At 46.6% G+C, this 20,925-nt stretch overlaps 1 protein-coding gene across 1 annotated transcript; it reads left to right on the plus strand.

Annotated features, from left to right (window-relative positions):
* The first annotated feature begins 1,237 nt into the window (after nucleotides 1-1,237).
* IL2RA (interleukin 2 receptor subunit alpha) lies at nucleotides 1,238-20,344 on the plus strand. The gene is made up of 6 exons (XM_081210530.1): nucleotides 1,238-1,410; nucleotides 10,042-10,236; nucleotides 12,910-13,002; nucleotides 14,914-15,144; nucleotides 16,634-16,700; nucleotides 19,464-20,344. The coding sequence occupies exons 1-6, from the start codon at nucleotides 1,332-1,334 to the stop codon at nucleotides 19,483-19,485; spliced, it is 687 nt and encodes a 228-aa protein (XP_081066656.1). The 5' UTR covers nucleotides 1,238-1,331; the 3' UTR covers nucleotides 19,486-20,344.
* The last annotated feature ends 581 nt before the right edge of the window (nucleotides 20,345-20,925 follow it).

A 20,925-nucleotide genomic window follows, 5' to 3' on the forward strand; every position in this document is an offset into this window, starting at 1 on the left:
TAGTTGAGGCCAGCCTAACTTCTCTGTGGCCTGGGACCTTCAAGATGTTTTTATTTGAAGACCCTAAGTTTCTCTGTGGGGCATACCAACAAGGAGGACATTGCAGCACACCTGACAAAGAGGTCCTGGAACAAGACCCACTGTGGAAGAATCCCAGGGAGAGTGCTTGATCCAAGAGCACTCCAAAACCTGGAATACTGCATAGCGCCTGCTCTCCTGTAGCGCCGGATGCATCCAAGATAATAATAATATTATAATAATTTATTATTTGTACCCTACCCATGTGGCTGGGTTTCCCCAGCCACTCTGGGCGGCTTCCAAAAAAAGATTGAAAATACATTAAAATGTCACACATTAAAAACTTCCCTGAACAGGGCTGCCTTCGGATGTCTTCTAAATGTCAGGTACAGTGGTACCTCCGGTTACGTACTTAATTCGTTCCGGAGGTCCGATCTTAACCTGAAACTGTTCTTAACCTGAGGTACCACTTTAGCTAATGGGGCCTCCTGCTGCCGCTGCACCGCCACTGTGCCGCCGTCGCACGATTTCTGTTCTCATCCTGAAGCAAAGTTCTTAACCCGAGGGACTATTTCTGGGTTAGCGGAGTCTGTAACCTGAAGCGTATGCAACCTGAAGCGTATGTAACCCAAGGTACCACTGTAGTTGTTTATCTCTTTGACATCTGATGGGAGGGCGTTCCACAGGGCAGGTGCCACTACCGAGAAGGCCCTCTGCCTGGTTCCCTGTAGCTTTGCTTCTCACAATGAGGGAACCGCCAGAAGGCCCTTGGAGCTGGACCTCAGCGTCCGGGCAGAACGGTGTGGGTGGAGACACTCCTTCAGCTATCCTGGGCCTCGGCCGTTAAAGATGGTGCTTTAATTCTCCTTTTCCTTGCCACACTTCAGTCCATCCTAGGCCAGAGACGAGCAACCGTCCGCTGGCCTGGGGGTCACTATAATAATGGCCACACAAGGAGTTTGGGTAGAGCTGTCCACTCTCTGCCAAGCTCATCCGCAGAGCCAGTTGTGAAAACCACTTCCTCCTCCTCCACAGCAAGAGCAAAGCTGTGTCACACCTTGACAAGAAAATGTGGCTTCCTGGATGAGTAGTCCTCACACCTGAGAAGGCTAGTTTCGCCTATTCTTAGACAAGGAGGGGGGTGAGTGGGGGAGAGTCAGGGAGAAACGCTGATCAGACTTGAGACAACGAGTATATAAATATGTTATCAAGTCCCTTTCCTCCGGCTCTGCACTAGAGAGGCGTGTCGGCTCGCAGTCAGTCAGTGGAAAACCTCCTGCCACCTTCAGAACCAGCTTAGGGCTGGAGAAGACATGGGTGGCTTTTACACTGGACTGGGGCTACTTCTCATATGGGGGATTTTCCAACCTACCACTTTGGCTGCCACTGATGGTAAGTAGCAAACCGCTGCAGCTGTCCTCTGGCTGCCCTAACTGTATGGGTTCGACCTGATGAATTACACCACAATCCTGACCAGTTTTAGGTAAAGGTAAAGGGACCCCTGACCGTTAGGTCCATTCGTGGCCGACTCTGGGGTTGCGGCGCTCATCTCGCTTTACAGGCCGAGGGAGCCGGCGTACAGCTTCCGGATCATGTGGCCGGCATGACTAAGCCGCTTCTGGCGAACCAGAACAGCGCACGGAAACGCCATTTACCTTCCCACCTGAGCGGTACCTATTTATCTACTTGCACTTTGATGTGCTTTCGAACTGCTAGGTTGGCAGGAGCAGGGACCGAGCAACGGGAGCTCACCCTGTCACGGGGATTCGAACCGCCAACCTTCTGATCGGCAAGCCCAAGGCTCTGTGGTTTAGACCACAGCGCCACCCGCGTCCCTGTTTCCAGTTTTACTTGGAAGTAAATAAGGAAATAAATAAGGTTTGTAATAGGACTTACCAGTTTTACTCGGAAGTAAATACCTTAAGTCCTTTTACAGACCCTCCAAGTGTCCCTATTTTCCAGGGACAGTCCCAGATTTACAGAAGTCGTTCCGGTTTCTGATTTGATCCTAGAATGTCCTGCTTTTCCTTAGGCCGTTCCAACTGGAGAAATGTTGGAGGGTTTGGAGTTATGTGTCACCCCGAGCCAAGGAGATAAGTAGCTGTAACAACCTTTAGAAGATATTTGAAGGCAGCCCTGTATAGGAAAGTTTTTTAAAATGTTTTATCATGTTTTTATATGTGTCTGTTGGAAGCTGCCCAGAGTGGCTGAGACAACCCAGTCAGATGGGTGGCATACAAATAATAAAATTGTTTTTAATTTTATAAAAAATATGGGGTGTAAATAATAAAATTGTTGTTGTTGTTGTGGAATAGGGTGTCCCTATTTTCAGTGGGAAAACGTTGAAGGGTGTGCTATTAATTAAGTGGGACTTTCTCCCAAGTAATTGGACTTAGGAGGTCCGCCTTGATGGATTACCGTAAATGTGCACATAAGTAAAAACAGTTTGAGAAACACAGAAATTTGCCTTCATCGGGTGCCGGTAATACAAGGAAGCTAGCTCCCTCTAGGATAGCATTGTCTACAGTGACTCTCATGGGATTCAGGCATGAGGCAGCCCCAGCCCTTCTTGCAGGTGCCAGGAATTGAACCTGATACCTTCTGCCTGCAGTGCGCATGTTGTGCCACTGAGCTACAGGATCTTCCCAAATAATGCGCTCCAGAATGGGCATGCACACCAGGAAAGGGCCACCTAACGCAATGGCTGATCATCTGCCTTGCTCTGAGGTTAAATCCCTGGCTTCTCTAACTGGGACAACAAGAGACCCAATGAGTGTGGACAACACTGAGCAAAATGGACCAATGGTCTGTCTCCATATAACACAGTCCATTTTTAAGGGATGTCATCCATTATACACTGGAAGGAAGTGAAACACATAGAATATGTTTTCCAGAACAGAAGGAAAGCTTCCCTTAAGTGTTGCTGAAGTATATCCATGATGATAGATAGATAGATAGATAGATAGATATAGATAGATAGATAGATAGATGATAGATAGATAGATAGATAGATAGATAGATAGATAGATAGATAGATAGATAGATGATAGATAGATAGATAGATGATAGATAGATAGATAGATAGATAGATAGATAGATAGATAGATAGAGATAGATAGACATGCGTATACACAGAGGTGTGTTTTGGCTCTTGGATGGCTGATACAACAAGGTCCTGTACACAGACAGAGTTTGTATTAGTGGTCAACCTGAGGTGGAAGACATCATAGCCTGGCCCTTATGTACTCAAGAAATTGCTTTCAGAAACCTCTGTTCACACAAGCAAGCAGCTAGGTAGAAATGGTCCGCATTCTTTTGAGTGACAATAATAGCTTCGTAACACAGAGAGTGGACCTTTATTCCGCTGGCTTCAAGGGGAGGAAATCAGAAAAAAGGAGTTAGGTAAAATCGCTGGAAATCATTGCGGTGAGTTGGTGGTTTAATTTGAAATCAAGCTGGATTTCAGTTTGTTGGCGTCCCTGGTAACCTCTCTTACATTGCAGATGTTGGCTCAAATTATGGGTGTATGATCTCAATTACTTCATTGGTACTGCTGCTGCAGGTTTCTCATAGACTTTGGCTAGAACAATAAACTTATATTGAACTGAATATATTCTGCCTTCGTCAGACCACACCTGGAATACTGTGTCCAATTCTGGGCACCACAATTTAAGAAGGATGTTGACAAGCTGGAATGTGTGCAGAGGAGGGTGACCAAGATGTTCATAGAATCATAGAATCATAGAATCATAGAGTTGGAAGAGACCACAAGGGCCATCGAGTCCAACCCCCTGCCAAGCAGGAAACACCATCAGAGCACTCCTGACATATGGTTGTCAAGCCTCTGCTTAAAGACCTCCAAAGTAGGAGACTCCACCACACTCCTTGGCAGCAAATTCCACTGTCGAACAGCTCTTACTGTCAGGAAGTTCTTCCTAATGTTTAGGTGGAATCTTCTTTCTTGTAGTTTGGATCCATTGCTCCGTGTTCGCTTCTCTGGAGCAGCAGAAAACAACCTTTCTCCCTCCTCTATGTGACATCCTTTTATATATTTGAACATGGCTATCATATCACCCCTTAACCTCCTCTTCTCCAGGCTAAACATGCCCAGCTCCCTTAGCCGTTCCTCATAAGGCATCGTTTCCAGGCCTTTGACCATTTTGGTTGCCCTCCTCTGGACACGTTCCAGTTTGTCAGTGTCCTTCTTGAATTGTGGTGCCCAGAACTGGACACAGTACTCCAGGTGTGGTCTGACCAGAGCAGAATACAGTGGCACTATTACTTCCCTTGATCTAGATGCTATACTCCTATTGATGCAGCCCAGAATTGCATTGGCTTTTTTAGCTGCCGCGTCACACTGTTGGCTCATGTCAAGTTTGTGGTCAACCAAGACTCCTAGATCCTTTTCACATGTACTGCTCTCAAGCCAGGTGTCACCCATCTTGTATTTGTGCCTCTCATTTTTTTTGCCCAAGTGCAATACTTTACATTTCTCCCTGTTAAAATTCATTTTGTTTGTTTTTGCCCAGTTCTCTAATCTGTCAAGGTTGTTTTGAAGTGTGATCCTGTCCTCTGGGGTGTTAGCCACCCCTCCCAGTTTGGTGTCATCTGCAAATTTGATCAGGATGCCCTTGAGTCCATCATCCAAGTCGATGATGTTGAAGGGTCTGGAAACCATGCCTTATGAGGAACAGTTGAGGGAGCTGGGCATGTTTCGCCTGGAAAAGAGGAGACTGAGAGGAGATATGATGGCCATCTTCAAATGTCTTAAGGGATGTCACATGGAAGAGGGAACAACAAGCTTGTTTTCTCCTGCTCTGGAGGGTAGGACTCGAACCCATGGCTTCAAGTTACAAGAAAGCAGGTTCCGACTAAAAATTAGGAAAAACATTCTGACAGTAAGAGCTATTCGACAGTGGAATGGACTTTGTTGGGAGGTTGCAGACTCTCCTGCCTTTGAGGTTTCTAAGCAGAGATTGGGTAGCCATCTGTCATGGATGCTTTAGCTGAGATTCCTGCATCGCAGGGGGTTGGACTAGATGGCCCTCGGGAATACCTTCCAACTCTACAATTCCGTGATTCTGTCAGGGCCGGCTCTACGATGAGGCAAAGTGAGGCAACTGCCTCAGGCTTGGGCCCGCCCTGTATCTCCTAAGCTAGAATCCAATGGAAGACATTGCTTCCAAATCCAGTGGAAGGCATTGTCCTTTGAAATATACTCTGAGTCAAGAGTGGATTTCATGCTCTTTATTCAGCTCATAGTGGTGAGGAGGAATGGAAGTTCCCCCAGAATGTCTGCTTTGTATACATTATTTACACAATGGGCCCCACGTGATTAGCTAATTCCGGGATTCTCCTGTAGGCCAATCAGGTTGCGTATTCACTTCCACCTGGAGCTGGATTGGGTGGCTCCTGTGGACCAATCAGACTGCTGCATTCTGGATCCTATTGTTCTAGGACCAATCAGACTGCTGCCTTCTGAATCCTATTGTTCTAGGGCCAATCAGACTGCTGCCTTTTGGATCCTATTCAATTCAGTACATAACATCCTTTCACCCGTATTGGAGTAAGATTCAACTACCAGTCCAACTGGCTTCTGTATATACCTTGGGGGAGGGTGCCATCTTGTCCTTTGCCTCAGGCTGCAAAAAGTCTTGAGCCCGCCCCGAGTCCTATGGTTAAAATGCATATGTCTGTGCATGTGCTTTGCGTGTGTATAAGATGGTTTTAAGGTCACTCCCCTCCCCTTCTCTAACCTAGTCGCAGGCTGTGGTTCTCCTGCAGGACTGATGATCGGAAGAGAGAGAGAGAGAGAGAGAGAGAGAGAGAGAGAGAGAGAGAGATTAACCGCACACCTCAGCCACATATTCTGAAACGAAAGCAGGCTTATCAAATAAAAAAGTCTCCGCAAGCTACTTCCTCATAAAGGGGTGACACATTTCTGCTAAGGCTTCAAACGGTTCTTTGAAAGCAGCGGGCAGCCTGGGATTTCCATTTTTCATCTGTTTTTGACGCTTATCTTTCGTTCATTCCCCCCTTTGCCCCAAAACTGCCTATTCTAAAGGGCACTCGTGATTAAATGAGTCACAAGAGAGTCATAGCGCAGTTGCAGGGTGAAGCTCAAAGCCATCTCTAAAGAGCATTTACAGGAAAATCCTAATACGTGTCTACTAACACTGTGTTGAGATAATTGCATTGTAAGGGGTTGGGCTAGAAGTTTGGGACTACAATTCCCATCATCCTTGACCACTGGTCCTGCTAGCTAGGGATCATGGGAGTTGTAGGCCAAAAACATCTGGAGGGCCGAGGTTGATGAAGCTTGTTCTAAAGCCACAGTCACCACACCATACATGTGAATAACTATGACACTACTTCAAATAGCCATAACTTCCCCCAGAGAATTCTGGGAGCTGTAGTTTGTTAAGGGTGCTGAGAGTTGTTTGTCCCCTGCCAGAACTACAATTCCCAGAGTTCTCTGGGACAAGGGATTGTTACACCACTCTGGGAATTGTAATTCTGTGAGGGGGATGGGGGCCTCCTGATAACTCAGGATAGGCAAACTCCGGCCTTCCAGAAGTTTGGGACTACAATTCCCATCATCCCTAGCTAACAGGACCAGTGGTCAGGGATGATGGGAATTGTAGTCCCAAACTTCTGGAGGGCCGGAGTTTGCCTATGCCTGTGATAACTTAACAAACTACAGCTCCCATAATTGTTTGGTGGGGAAAGCCATAACTGTTTAAAGTGGTATGGTAGTGCTTTGTATGCATGGCGTGTGAATGTGGCCTCAGTTTCTCATCCTTCCAATCTTCAGTTCAGTTCCTCATAATTCTACACCCGTTTACAATTTATTAATTTTTAAGTCCTCGTGAAAACCTGTCAGCATCTTAATGCAAATTTCCCCAGATGTACACATTTGCTGTAGTGATCAGGTGGGATTGCTATGAGGAATTATAACAAATATAGAGTAAGCCATCTGTGTCAGCAATGAAAGCGTTGCGTTGACTGGGTTTAAACTATTTTGATATGATTCTTGATCAATCCACACCTCTGCATCCCTGTTCCATTTCTCTTTCTTGACAAGTCATGTACACAGCCAGGAGGCATCCAGGGTCATCAAAGACAGTGGGCAGTTTCTTTGATGTAGCTTTTCTGATATGTTAATCTTAGGATGTTAATCTTAGGGCCAGGAAACAGATCTCACATGAAGGTGATAATGATCGCTGTCTTCCTGGCCACCCTTCTTATCATGTATATTGCTTGTTTATCACCTCTGGCACTCCTTTGTAGTTCTGTTCTTTATTTACCCCATGCTTAATTAGTTTTAGTAGTTTAACTTTGTCCCCACCGTGGGGTCTGTTGAAATGCTCAGAAGAAATCTGATTGGTTCTTACAAACACTCTGTAAAAGTTATTTTGTGAATACAACGACCTGGGGACCTGGCCCGAGGGGTGGAGACAGAGAGAGATTATTATACGCACCCTTCCCAGAGTCTTGCTGGTTCAAGCCTCTGTGTGTATTCTTATTAATCAGAGTTCAATCCTTCCTTTACTTTGTGAACGCCTCAATTTGCGTGTGCAGTTTTGCCCGTTATACACATTTTTTCCAAAGCAATTTCACCCAATATAATGTCTTTTCATACGCTGTTTTCGGCAATGAGTGCGCACTTACCCCAACGTTATACATTTAACTGGCTAGAGGACTGCACTGTGCAACTTGGAGAAGTGTGAATTTCGAAGGATGGCTGTGTTTCGATTTGCATGTTGGTTTAGAAAGTGTGAATTAGGTAATTTCCCCTTTAAATGCAACTGAGTTGAATCTCTCTCCCATCCCTCAAGTTGTGATTTGTGGACTTAAATCCCAGTAATATTTCCTAGGGGAGCAGCAAAAGCGGGAGGAGCGATGGATGTATATGTATTATTGTCACACACACACAGAGGCAAGCAAGAGCATTTTCAGAGTTCAGGGACGCATTCTGGCTAGACACACAAGTCTGAGGAGGCTGTGGAACAGGACTGGTGAGGGCTGTGGCGTGGGGAGAGCCTTGGGGACTGACCAGAGAGATTTGGAAGGCTGCGTTTGTCCCCCAGACCTTGGAAATGCAACAACAAGGATCATCCAGTTTGCAACTAAAGGGTTAATTCTGTTAAATTAAATTATTATTTGTTATGTACTGAGTTGAATAGGATCCAAAATGGAGCAGTCTGATTGGTCCTAGAACAATAGGATTCAGAATGCAGCAATCTGATTGGTCCTAGAACAATGCAGCAGTATGATTGGCCTGCAGGAGCCACCCAATCTAGCTCCAGATGGAAGTGAATCCACAATCTGATTGGCCTACAGGAGAATTCTGGAATTAGCCAATCACGTGCAGCCCATTGTGTAAATAATGTATATAAGCAGATACTTTGGGGAAACTTTCATTCCTCCTCACCACTATGAGCTGAATAAAGAGCATGAAATCCACTCTCGACTCTGAGTATATTTCACTATTATTATTTAAAAGACATCTGAAGGCAGCCCTGTTTGGGGAAGTTTTTAATATTTAATGCTGTATTGTTTTTAGCACTCGGTTGGGAGCCGCCCAGCGTGGCTGGGGAAACTCAGCCAGATGAGCGTGGTATAAATAATAAATTATTATAAATTATTATTATAAACAAGAGAGGGACTGGTAGAGACATTTCTTAGCAACCAGGCAGTGTGTTTACTGAGGTAGCATGTGATTGGCTGTGCTGTTCTGAGGGAGTTTCCCCCCCTCTGTATGACTGGTTGACTGTCTTCCCGCTACGAACCAGGCCAGAAGTAAGAAAGGCTTCTCTGTTCCTTTCCTCTCAAATTATACGCTGTTTCATTCAGTTTCTTCAGTGAAGTGTTGGCAGGATTTATTTTCCTCCTGGACTCTGCTTGCGTTATTACAAATTTTGTATCTGTGGACTGCTGTTACTTTAGATCTAAAAACTGATTACATTTATGTATGAGTTTACACGTCTGAGCATGGATTAAGTTTGCTTTATTTCTGTCGTGCCATATGGGTCACTTTAAGAAATAAATTTTGTATCTGGGGATTGCTGACACTTGTTACTCAAACCAATATTGTGCTTGTCCATATAATCCTTCCTTGTAGCAGTCGTTGTTTACTGCAACTAATACTATGCTATAAGATCCACTATATTACATATGGTATGTACAGTTGTTTATGGTATTTTATATTATTTTTGCTGTAAAAATGTGTGAGATTACGAAATTGTATTTATTTGCATTACCCAGAGCCCGTTCTACTGATGAAGCCTAGGATGGCGAAACAAGGCTAATATTCCAGAAATCCTTGTCTTAGCCTCTGTGAAAGAATTCTGTGGAACTGTAACAACCCTTCATGTGGATTATTGGACTCTATGAACAGACAGGTAGAATAGACACCCCTGCAGTGTTGGATGGCAGGTTGAGAGGAGTTCCCTACCAGGACAGACTTTGCTCCTGTGCTCAAGACATTGCTTCTATAAAACATATTTTGTTGCACTGTGCAAAATATGAGCAAGCCAGGGCTGAACTGATATTACCCTTGCTGGTACCTTTCCCGGGAAAATCAGAGGCTCACTATGTCAGGTTCCTATTGGAAGACCGGACAAACGCTAGAAGATTAGCAGTGGCAAAGTTTTTATCGGTGGTTGCAAGAACCAGTGGTCCCTATATTTTGAACAAAATGTTTGTTTAACCTGGAGGTAGGCTGTATGAATTGTGTATTGCTTTGTAATGATTTGTTGGGTCTCTGGGCCATAATAAAGATTGATGATGATGACTTATACATGTATGAACTGACTAGAGAATGAACTGATCTACTGGGTCTTCTGCTTTTTTCGTTGAACTTTATGAAACTTCCGTTGAAATCTACAATTTGATACAATGAATAGTATACCTTATTTATTCAAAAATCCAGCCGGTTACGTCTTATTATGCATTATTTGAATGGCTTTGCTAACATCCCGTATCCCTGGTTCACACATGCAAACTTCCTTTCTTTTGCAGAAGAGTGCCCCGTTCCACAGAAAATCAAGTTTGCGAAATACACTGCTCCTGAAGGGTATGTCGTGGGCACACCTGCCCGTTACAGTTGTCATAAAGGGTACCAGAGAAAACCAAGGAAAAGCAGTCTTCTGACATGCAGGAACGTGGGCGGTACAGCTAAGTGGAACAGAACTTCTCCGCTCCCAATTTGTGTAGGTAAGAAGTTGTGTTTCTGGGAGACAGAATGAATTTCTATACCTTGTCTTCCTCTTTGAAGTCAGCTGGAAGATCTGAGAAATGGAGAGAAGCATCTGCAGGCAAAAACATCTGTTTTTACATGTAACGCCACTTTGCAAAAAAGAAGAATGGCAGCCGATCATGGCCATACTCGGCTTGACCTCCTGGAACCAGTGATGGTGGTGAAGGTCCTTTGTGGGTGTCTGGAAGCAGTTGGAGGGTGATTAATGGACTGAAATTGAATCCCAACAAAATGGGGAGACAGGGGGCAGGGAAGTGTGAGGGACTCGCTGGTCCTGAATGAAGAAGAAGAAGAGTTTGGATTTGATATCCTGCCGCTGTGGGTAAAACCTCAGCGCCTAGGACTTGCCGATTGCATGGTCGGCGGTTCGAATCCCCGCGGCGGGGTGCGCTCCCGTCGTGCAAGTAGATAAATAGGGACCGCTTACCAGTGGGAAGGTAAACGGCGTTCCGTGTGCTGTGCTGGCTCGCCAGATGCAGCTTGTCACGCTGGCCACGTGACCCGGAAGTGTCTGCGGACAGCGCTGGCTCCCGGCCTATAGAGTGAGATGAGCGCACAACCCTAGAGTCTGGCAAGACTAGCCCGTACGGGCAGGGGTACCTTTACCTTTACCTTTCACTCCCCTTCAGGAGTCTCAAAGCGGCCCACATTCTCCTTTCCCTTCCTTCCCCACAACAAACACTCTGTGAGGTGAGTGGGGATGAGAGACTTCAAAGAAGTGTGACTGGCCCAAGATCACCTAGCAGCTGCATGTGGAGGAGTGGAGACGCGAACCCGGTTCCCCAGATTACGAGACTACCGCTCTTAACCACTACACCACACTGGCTCTCCAGTAACTGTAAAGGACCAGGTGTGGAGCCTGGGGGTCATTTTGGACTCACAGCTGCCCGTGGAGGTGCAGGTCAACTATGTTTCCAGGGCAGCTGTCTACCTGTTTCACCTGTTGTGACAGCTGAGACCCTACCTTCCTGTGCACTGTCTCGCCAGAGTGCTCCGTGCGCTGGTTATTTCCTGCATGGACTACTGCAATGCGCTCTACCTTTGAAAAGACCTCAGAAACTATCACGCATCCCAAATGCAGCTGCTAGACTGGGAGCAGCCATGGGGCCACATAACAACGATGCTAAAAAAAATCTACGTTGGTTCCCAGGATGTTTCCAAGCACAATTCTAAGTCTTGGTGCTGACCTTTAAAGCCCTAAATGGTCTCTGTACTGTCAACCTGAAGGAGCGTCTCCACCCCCATTGTTCAGCCCAGACTTTGAGGTCCAGGACTTTCTGGCGGCTTGTCCTGTTGATTTATTGCTTCTCCGTCCAGTTACGCTCCACTGCGAGCGTCTGCCAGCTTCTGTTTTCAGCGTGACCGCGATTGGTTGCTGCACTGAGGATGTGAGGAGTCAGAGAAAATGCAGCTGGACACTGATGGTTTTTGATGGATTGTAAATATGCTGTTTTGCTGTACAATAAAGCTTCTAGGATAGAAGAAGCTGTCTCTACTGCACATTTTGCTGTGCATTCTGCTACGTTTGCTTTCTCCCGTGATCACGCTGAAAACAGAAGCCTGCTGGCACGGACATGTTGGGGCCCCCGCCCGGTGCATTCTGACGTTGCACGGCGGGGAGGGATGGCCCATTAGCGGCCGCTGGGACGGGGGCTCCCAACATGGCTCCCTCACTGGGAGAAGTGAGGTTACAGGGAACCAGGCAGAGGGCCTTCTCGGTAGTGGCACCTGCTCTGTTGAATGCCCTCCCATCAGATGTCAAGGAGATAGGTTAATAAAAATTATTATTTGTACCCCGCCCATCTGACTGGGTTGCCCCAGCCATTACGAGCAGCTTCCAACATATATAAAAACATAACAAACATTAAACCATGAAAAGCTTCCCAAAACAATGCTGCCTTCAGATGTCTATGAAAAATTATACAGAAGACATCCGAAGGCTGTCCTGTTTGGGGAAGCTTTCAGGGTTACAGATGGGTGGAGTATAAAATATTACTACTACTACTAGTACTACTACTACTACTACAGTGGTACCTCGGGTTAAGTACTTAATTCATTCCGGAGGTCCATTCTTAACCTGAAACTGTTCTTAACCTGAAGCACCACTTTAGCTAATGGGGCCTCCTGCTGCCGCCGCACCGCTGGAGCACGATTTCTGTTCTCATCCTGAAGCAAAGTTCTTAACCTGAAGCCCTATTTCTGGGTTAGCAGAGTCTGTAACCTGAAGCGTATGTAACCCGAGGCAGTGGCGTAGCGTGGGTTGTCAGCACCCGGGGCAAGGCAAGTAATTTGCACCCCCTAACCCGTCGATTTGCGCCCCCTAACCCGTGGATTTGCACCCCCTAACCCTACCCCCAGATGTTGCGCCCGGTGCGGCCGGCCCCCCCTGCACCCCCCACGCTATGCCACTGACCCGAGGTATCACTGTATTACTACTACTCTGCCCGCTTTTGCTTCTGGCTCCACCCACCATGGTTATGTGGCTCCTGCCAGGCTCACCACAAGGGGAAATGGACCCTGGACTGAAAACAGACACTGCTGCTTTGCTGTTCAACACATGCTGCGCCTAAAAAGCCAGCACTTCTATATTGTTTGGAGTACCTTATTTTCTTCCTCTTTCTTCTACACAGTTGACCCGCGGCAGACTCTTCCTCCTACAGTACATTCTACAGCAGGAAACTGGAGCATAGCTTCCACCAGCCCCCAACCTACAAATCGGGCAGGTAAGACAGACACTTCCATCTTCGTATCCCATAGCCTAAAGGTGAAGTCACTCCGCAAGTGGGGATGTAGCCACACAGGAAACAAATAAAGGCAAAGAGTAAACTGGTGCCCTGTGTGCCGCTCCAGTTAGGGGCATTATCCTTCCGAATACCATTGCTTTTCAGTTTTATTTGTTTTATTTCTACGGCCTCTTTTCACTTACATGAGTCACAAAGCGGCTTGGATACAATAAGCAATCACGCAGAGCATCACCATTGCATCATAAATTACTGTATTTCCCTGTGTATAAGACTATATTCCCCTCCCCCCAAAAAATGTTTAAGTTTAAAATTGGGGGGCATCATACATGGAATGTTTAAAATTTCTTAATTTGGGGCTCATAAATAGGGGTCATCTTATACATGGGGGCATCTTATACATGGAAAAATACGGTATATAAAACGATTAACAAATCACCAACGAAACGGCCACCTTCCATACGACATTAACAAAACAACTAAAAAAATATATAGATCAAACAGCACAACCACAAGAAAAGTCGTACAGTGGTGCCCCGCAAGACGAATGCCTCGCAAGACGGAAAACTCGCTAGACGAAAGAGTTTTCCGTTTTGGAGGTGCTTCGCAAAACGAATCTCCTATGGGCTTACTTCGCAAGACGACAATGTCTTGCGACTTCCTGCTGGTTTATTTTTTCCTTCCCCCCCTTTTTCTAAGCCGCTAAGCCACTTATCAGCTGATCCGATAAGCCACTAATAGCGCTAATCCGCTAATCCGTCAATGGGCTTGCTTCGCAAGACGAAAAAGACCACTAGACGAAGAGAATCACAGAACGGATTCTTTTCGTCTTACGAGGCACCACTGTACCTGTTGCTGGCAACCACAAGACGGAAGAAGGCTCTTGTTCTTGAATCCTGCCTCAGTTTCCCATGGGTATCCAGTTGGCCACTGTGAGAACAAGATGCTGCGCCTGATGAGCCATTGGCCTGATCTCCCAGGCTCCTCTTCTGACGCCAGCAGGGTTGGAGAAATTTTGGAATGTTCAGAAGTAGCAGAACATCTCAGGGTGGGTAGGTGGGATTCCTAAGGCATGGGGTGCTATTAATCCTGTACGTGTCCCTGATCATGCATTTAACACAAATGTAACCATGGAAAGAGGGACGCAGGTGGCGCTGTGAGTTAAACCACAGAGCCCAGGACTTGCTGATCAGAAGGTCGGCGGTTCGAATCCCCGCGACGGGGTGCTCAGTCACTGCTCCTGCCAACCTAGCAGTTCAAAAGCATGTCAAAGTGCAAGTAGATAAATAGGTACCATTCCGGCAGGAAGGTAAACGACGTTTCCGTGCGCTGCTCTAGTTCGCCAGAAGCGGCTTAGGCATGCTGGCCACATGACCCGGAAGCTGTACACCGGCTCCCTCGGCCAATAAAGCGAGATGAGTGCCGCAACCCCAGAGTGGGCCACAACTGGACCTAATGGTCAGGGGTCCCTTTACCTTTACTTTAACCCTGCAAAAGTGATATCTTTGAGATCTTGGACCCAGAATTGTGGTGACAATCCGGCCCTATCATTAGGTAAAGTTTGGCAACCACCTCAGGTGGCAGATACAGGAGAACCCCCTTGCTGTACCTCTCTGTTGGGTTGTTGCACCCCTATAGTAGACCTGCCGCATTGGGTGCCGTAGAAGGTGCCAAACAGCTTTTGAATCTCTGTCCTTGATGATCTCATGTACCCGCTTCTCATTTTCTCCTGCCTTGGTTTTTGTACTACCTGTAAAACAACGACGAAAAAAATGAGTTCACGAAATTGAAAATAAAAATATATGGCCCTTAAAAACAAACAAACAGCCCCTGCTTGTTCCTGGCTCCATCACTGACTGTCAGACTTCTTCATTTTCTTCTTCCGCCCTGTAGGCTTCTGCGGAGAACCAGAACCCCTCAGCAATGCCGATGTTAAAGTGACAATGTACCACGTGGGGCAGAAACTGCGCTATGAATGCCTGGAAGGCTATCGAGGAACCGTCCCCTTCTCTGAAGTCAGCACCTGTGAGGCTTCTGGTGGAAAAAACGTTTGGTCTAGGTTAAATCTCCATTGTAGCACACAACAGGGACACAACAGGGACACACCACAGGGTTCTGGTGCAGGTAAGATGAGGTTTAAGAGTAAACGTTGCATAGTAACAGGGCACTTTCCCCCTTACAGAATATCCTAGGTTCGAACTAATAACGACAATGGCCACCATATATCAGCCAGAGTTAGGAGAGAGCATTTTGCTTGCAAGGAGGACTCATTATAGGAGTCACAGGTGTTGGGTGGGATCAGGGCCGGATTTAGGTTTGATGAGGCTCTAAGTTCCTGAAGGTAATGGGGCCCTTTATATGTCCAGCTGTCCTTTGTCAACAACAAATTGTCACTGTTCTTTGTGTTGAATATATGCTATACAGTGGTACCTCGGATTACAGACCCTTCAGATTACAGGCTCTTCAGGTTACAGACTCCGCTATCCCAGAAATAGTACCTCAGGTTAAGAAATTTGCTTCAGGATGAGAACAGAAATCACGCAGCGGGAGGCCCCATTAGCTAAAGTGGTACCTCAGGTTAAGAACAGTTTCAGGTTAAGAACGGACCTCCAGAACGAATTAAGTTCTTAACCAGAGGTACCACTGTATGGTAATTCATGGACTTCATATGTATCTAAAGCCATTTGCACATAACAAATAGGGAGCCTACACAACACAAAACACTATTGCTGTATGTAGGTTTTATTTCATTTGTTTTTTATCTTGTATTTTGGAAATGTACATCCAGTTTGTTTTCCTTTAAAAGAATTGAGGGGGCAAGAGAGTGTAGCCCTAAACTGTAGCTTGTTTAGCTTATACATAAATCCCACCGTGAGATGATAATGTGATAGGAATTTTATGGTCTTAGATATATGGTAGTGTTCATAACTGCACATACATAGATCAGCACAGGAAAGCCAACCTGGAACCATTTTGACTCCTAAACTGACCAAATCCTTTCTCTGCAAGGTTAACCTGGAAAAGCCTCCACATTGTCTCTTTCCTCACAAATCCTGTCTCAAGGATATGTCTGTTTGAATAAGGTGTGAGCCTGTGACCTGGCCCAGGAAATAAGTATTTTACCACTACAAATGAATGGCCAGGCTCCCCAGGCAATCCAATCAAGTAACTTGCCAGACAGGAGATAAACTGTGACAGGAGAAAAACAACATTTAAATTTCTGTGATGTATGCATACTGTTTCTGGGGGTGGTCTTGGTCTAGAGGATGGGAATTTCAAAAGTCTTTATAAGCCATTGCACAGCATTTTTGTGGGTCCTCTTCCTTTCCTGCGTGTGAGGGGAGTACCCTGTTGCAACAGATCAATAAAGATCAAGCTTACTAGCTGCTTTGCTTCTCAATATTCTCTGGTTGGCCTCTGTTATTTTCTCCTACCAATAGGGAACCTATGTAAGGACTCTATATGGGCTCTTGGATACCCCATAAGGGAAAAGGGCATATTTTTATTTACAACAATAAAGAGTAAGCAAGCAGAATGTGGACCTGAAGCATTGATAGTATAAGCCAGCCATTTCCTCACTCCCTGACTACGTGGTTTCCTTTTCGTTTTAAAGCTGCTCTCAGCCTTGCTGCAATGACCAAGTTCATCATCTTAGAAGGAATCCTCGCAGGAACTGTGGGGTAAGTGGCCTTATAAAGTGCCCTTTGCACCGGAAGAGCTGTAACCTAAAACTGTAGTTTCTGTCAGGGACTGGGCAGAGGAGGAATGGTGGAGGCCATCTCCCCAGCCTGACCCTTCCAGAGAAGAAGACAGTTCAGAATTACAGCAGGGATTTGAGGAAGTCACAGCTCAGAGGCAGATGAGGGGTGTGGTAGGAATTTTGAGGTCTTAGATACATGTTAAATGTTCATAAGTGTACCAACCAAGCACATACATAGATCAGCACAGGAAAACCATTTTTGGTTCCCAAACTGACCAGGTGTTTTCTCTGCAAGGAGGGAGGGGGTCAGGGAGCCTTCCCATTGTCTCAGGAATTGAGTAATCGGCATTTTAATGGGTGACAGACTATCAGGAAAGGCAACCAGATAACCTGGCAGACAGGTAAAAACGACAACACATTTTCTGTGATGTAGATATGATGTTTGTGGGGGGTGGTCTTGGGTTGCACCCCTTCTGTGATGTATGTATGATGTATGGAAGGGTGGTCTTGAGCTCCAGGGCAGGGAATTTAAAATGTCTATACAGTGGTACCTCTGGATGCAAACGGGATTAGTTCTGGAGCCCCGTTCGCCTCCTGAAGCGAACACAACCCCGGATGTTTAACGGTCTATTGATCCCTGTGCCACCACTGTGCTCGCTTCCCCGCTGCCACCAACCAGTTACTCTCCGGTAAAACACTGAGTCCAGACAGTTGTTAAAAGTGAACCAAAAAAACCGTTTATTTTACAAGCATTAACAAGTTTATGGTTTCTCAGATAATAGTCCTCTTAACTTTAGTATCTTTATCTTCCTAATACCTTCTGACTGATTATCTCAACTGTTTGACCAGCTCCTCTTAACAGATTATCTCTCCCTCTCTCACACCAGACTAGCCCAACCCACAGACTTATCTTCTCTGTCTCTTCTCTCTCCAGACTGTCTTCTCTGCAACTCTAACCCCCTAAAATACCTCTGTGCTTAAACCTTATACACAGTTAACTCTGCCCCCTGGGTCCCCATTGGTTAGTCATTTTACAATTAGTTAACCCTTTCCCTATGAACCCAGTATGATGTCACACACATAGGAGGGCAAACACCACACCTAGCGGAACTCAGCACAGGGACTGCAGCGCACCTGAGCCAAGCATCTCTCCGCTGCCCCAAATGGTCCACCCACCGGCTGCCCCTCAGCTGTAGGGTGGCTGAGTGGGAGGAGGCAGGCAGACTCCTTGGAGGCCCCGCAGGCGGCTGGAGTGGCTGGCACCGCCCCCCGCACAGGGTGTGCACGCCGCCCCAGGCACCCGATTGGCTTGCTCCGCTGCTGGACTCATGAGGAAGTGGGAGAGATGTAGTGGGCAGAGATTCACTTGGGGCAATGCCATTACAGTGGTACCTCGGGTTAAGTACTTAATTCATTTTGGAGGTCCGTTCTTAACCTGAAACTGTTCTTAACCTGAAGCACCACTTTAGCTAATGGGGTCTCCCGCTGCTGCCGCACCACCGCTGCGCGATTTCTGTTCTCATCCTGAAGCAAAGTTCTTAACCCGAGGTACTATTTCTGGGTTAGCGGCATCTGTAACCTGAAGCGTATGTAACCTGAAGTGTATGTAACCCGAGGTACAGTGGTGCCCCGCAAGATGAATGCCTCGCAAGATGGAAAACCTGCTAGACAAAAGGGTTTTCCGTTTTGGAGGTGCTTCGCAAAACGAATTTCCTATGGGCTTGCTTCCCAAGATGAAAATGTCTTGCGAGTTCCTACAGGGTTTTTTTCCTCTCCCCCCCCCCTTTTCCCCAAGCCGCTAAGCCGCTTAACAGCTGATCCGCTAAGCCGCTTATCAGCTGATCCACTAAGCCCGCTAAGACGCTAATAGCGCTAATCCGCTAAAACGCTAATGGGCTTGCTTCGCAAGACGAAAAAACCGCAAGACGAAGAGACTTGCGGAACGGATTCTTTTCGTCTTGCGAGGCACCACTGTACCACTGTATTCCAAGTGGCTGCTTTCCCAAGCCTCTCTCTGTGAATATTGAAGAAAAGCAGATGGAAAGGACTTTTCCTTGTCCTGTCCGTTCCTGGCAACCTGCTGTGGGGGCTGGTTCCTCTGCCGCCTGATAGTTACGTTCTTAACCTAGCACCCTGAACCTACCTTAATTTGATCGTGAAGGCTTTCAAAAGCAATAGGACTTGAGTTAGCTTGGTGGGACTATCTTTAGCTTGGGTTGGAGGTCATGGATGCGGCTTGCACAGGGGCCAGCAAACTTTTTCAGCAGGGGGCCGGTCCACTGTCCCTCAGACCTTGGGGGGGGGTGAACTATATTTTGGAGGGGGAAAATGAGCGAATTCCTATGCCCCACAAATAACCCAGAGATGCATTTTAAATAAAAGGGCACATTCCGTGGGCTGGATTTAGAAGGCGATTGGGCTGGATCCGGCCCCTGGGCCTTAGTTTGCCTACCCACTGTCTTGCAACTTGACCGCAAGTGTCGGTTCAGTCGCTTATCTTGCTCTATCTGTTAACCTGGCTGCCACTTAGCAACTGCGGAACAAATCTTAGTTGTGAGCAAAGGTGGAATTAGAAGAACCAATCAAACTTGGGAAGAGAGTTCTGGGATGTTGGGAAGCAGAGAAAAGTTTGCAGTTTCTTCTGTGGTCAACATCTTAGCTTCACCTTTCCAGACACTTTTTTTTTTTTTACAGTGTGTGTGCGTGCGTGTGCAATAACTTACCTTTTCTTTTTCTTTTTTAGATTCTATTCTTGCTGCTTGTAATAAGCATTTTTCTACAGTTTATGCCTGGACTAATCTTCCATCTGGATTTTCCTGGATTGTATATCCTGGCAGCCCAACTGGTCTCTAGTAATGTGAATCTAAAACCACGGAAGTTTATGCCTCCCAGGATTTCACTTTGGGTTGGTAGCTGGTCTTCTTCTAAAGGACTGTGTAGTTAGGACAGCCTTGCTAATGCAGTAAACTTTTGACTAGAGACATTCTGAGCTTTAGGTGCCCCAACACAGCATTTAAAAGTAAAGGTAAAGGTACCCCTGCCCGTACGGGCCAGTCTTGCCAGACTCTAGGGTTGTGCACTCATCTCACTCTATAGGCCAGGAGCCAGCGCTGTCCGCAGACACTTCCGGGTCACGTGGCCAGCGTGACAAGCTGCATCTGGCGAGCCAGTGCAGCACACGGAATGCCGTTTACCTTCCCGCTGGTAAGCGGTCCCTATTTATCTACTTGCACCCGGGGGTGCTTTCGAACTGCTAGGTTGGCAGGCGCTGGGACCGAACGACGGGAGCGCACCCCGCCGCGGGGATTCGAACCGCCGACCATGTGATCGGCAAGTCCTAGGCGCTGAGGTTTTACCCACAGCGCCACCCGCGTCCCTAACACAGCATTCAGCAGCTGTTAATTTGTAGTTAATTTAATCTTGCCTAGTGTTCTGCATAGAGTTAAGTTTAAAAGTTCCATCTTCATATTCTGTTTTGCTTTCCATGTAAACAACATTTGCCCAAGATTCATTCATGCATAATATGATGTTGATTTCCATTTTGTTATGACGCTCATATCGTTCATGCATTTGCTGGACTCCTGCTGGTCTATTTTTGAAAAAATAAATTCCATACAGATTTTAGCCTCTTGCAATAACACCCCCCTCTTGCACATTGGGGAAAATTAAGAAATATAAATTATCTTGCCCCCACCATATGAAAGCCAGTGTGACTTGGTGGTTAGAGTGCTGGACCGGGACCCAGGAGACTAGGGTTCAAATTCCTGCTTGGCCACAAAGCTCACCTTGGGCACAGTCTCTCAGCTTGGCCTACCACACAGGGTTGTTGTGTGGGTAAGATGGGAAGGAGAGAACTGTGTATCTATCACCGTGGAAGAAAGACAGGATGCAAATGTAATAATACATATATCTGCAGTGACAGTGGGGCCTTTCTCATCGTGGCCCCAAAGCTGTAGAACTCCTCCCCAAGGGTAGGCCACCTTACTCATTCCTTATTGGCTGTTAGATGCCAGGCAGCAGGGACGCGGGTGGCGTTGTGGGTTAAACCACAGAGCCTAGGACTTGCTGATCAGAAGGTCGGCGGTTCGAATCCCCGCGACAGGGTGAGCTCCCATTGCACGGTCCCTGCTCCTGCTAACCTAACAGTTCAAAAGCACTTCAAAGTGCAAGTAGATAAATAGGTACCACTCCGACGGGAAGATAAA

Source organism: Podarcis bocagei (assembly GCF_964188305.1).
Source record: "Podarcis bocagei genome assembly, chromosome: 10".
NCBI classification, from domain to species: Eukaryota; Metazoa; Chordata; class Lepidosauria; order Squamata; family Lacertidae; genus Podarcis; species Podarcis bocagei.

Excerpts from the sequence above, each read along its gene's own strand:
- IL2RA (XM_081210530.1), top strand. The coding sequence starts at position 1,332 with ATGGGTGGCTTTTACACTGGACTGGGGCTACTTCTCATATGGGGGATT. Across the intron at positions 10,237-12,909 it reads TCCGCTCCCAATTTGTGTAG|TTGACCCGCGGCAGACTCTT; the intron begins GTAAGAAGTTGT and ends TCTTCTACACAG. Across the intron at positions 15,145-16,633 it reads ACCACAGGGTTCTGGTGCAG|CTGCTCTCAGCCTTGCTGCA; the intron begins GTAAGATGAGGT and ends TTCGTTTTAAAG.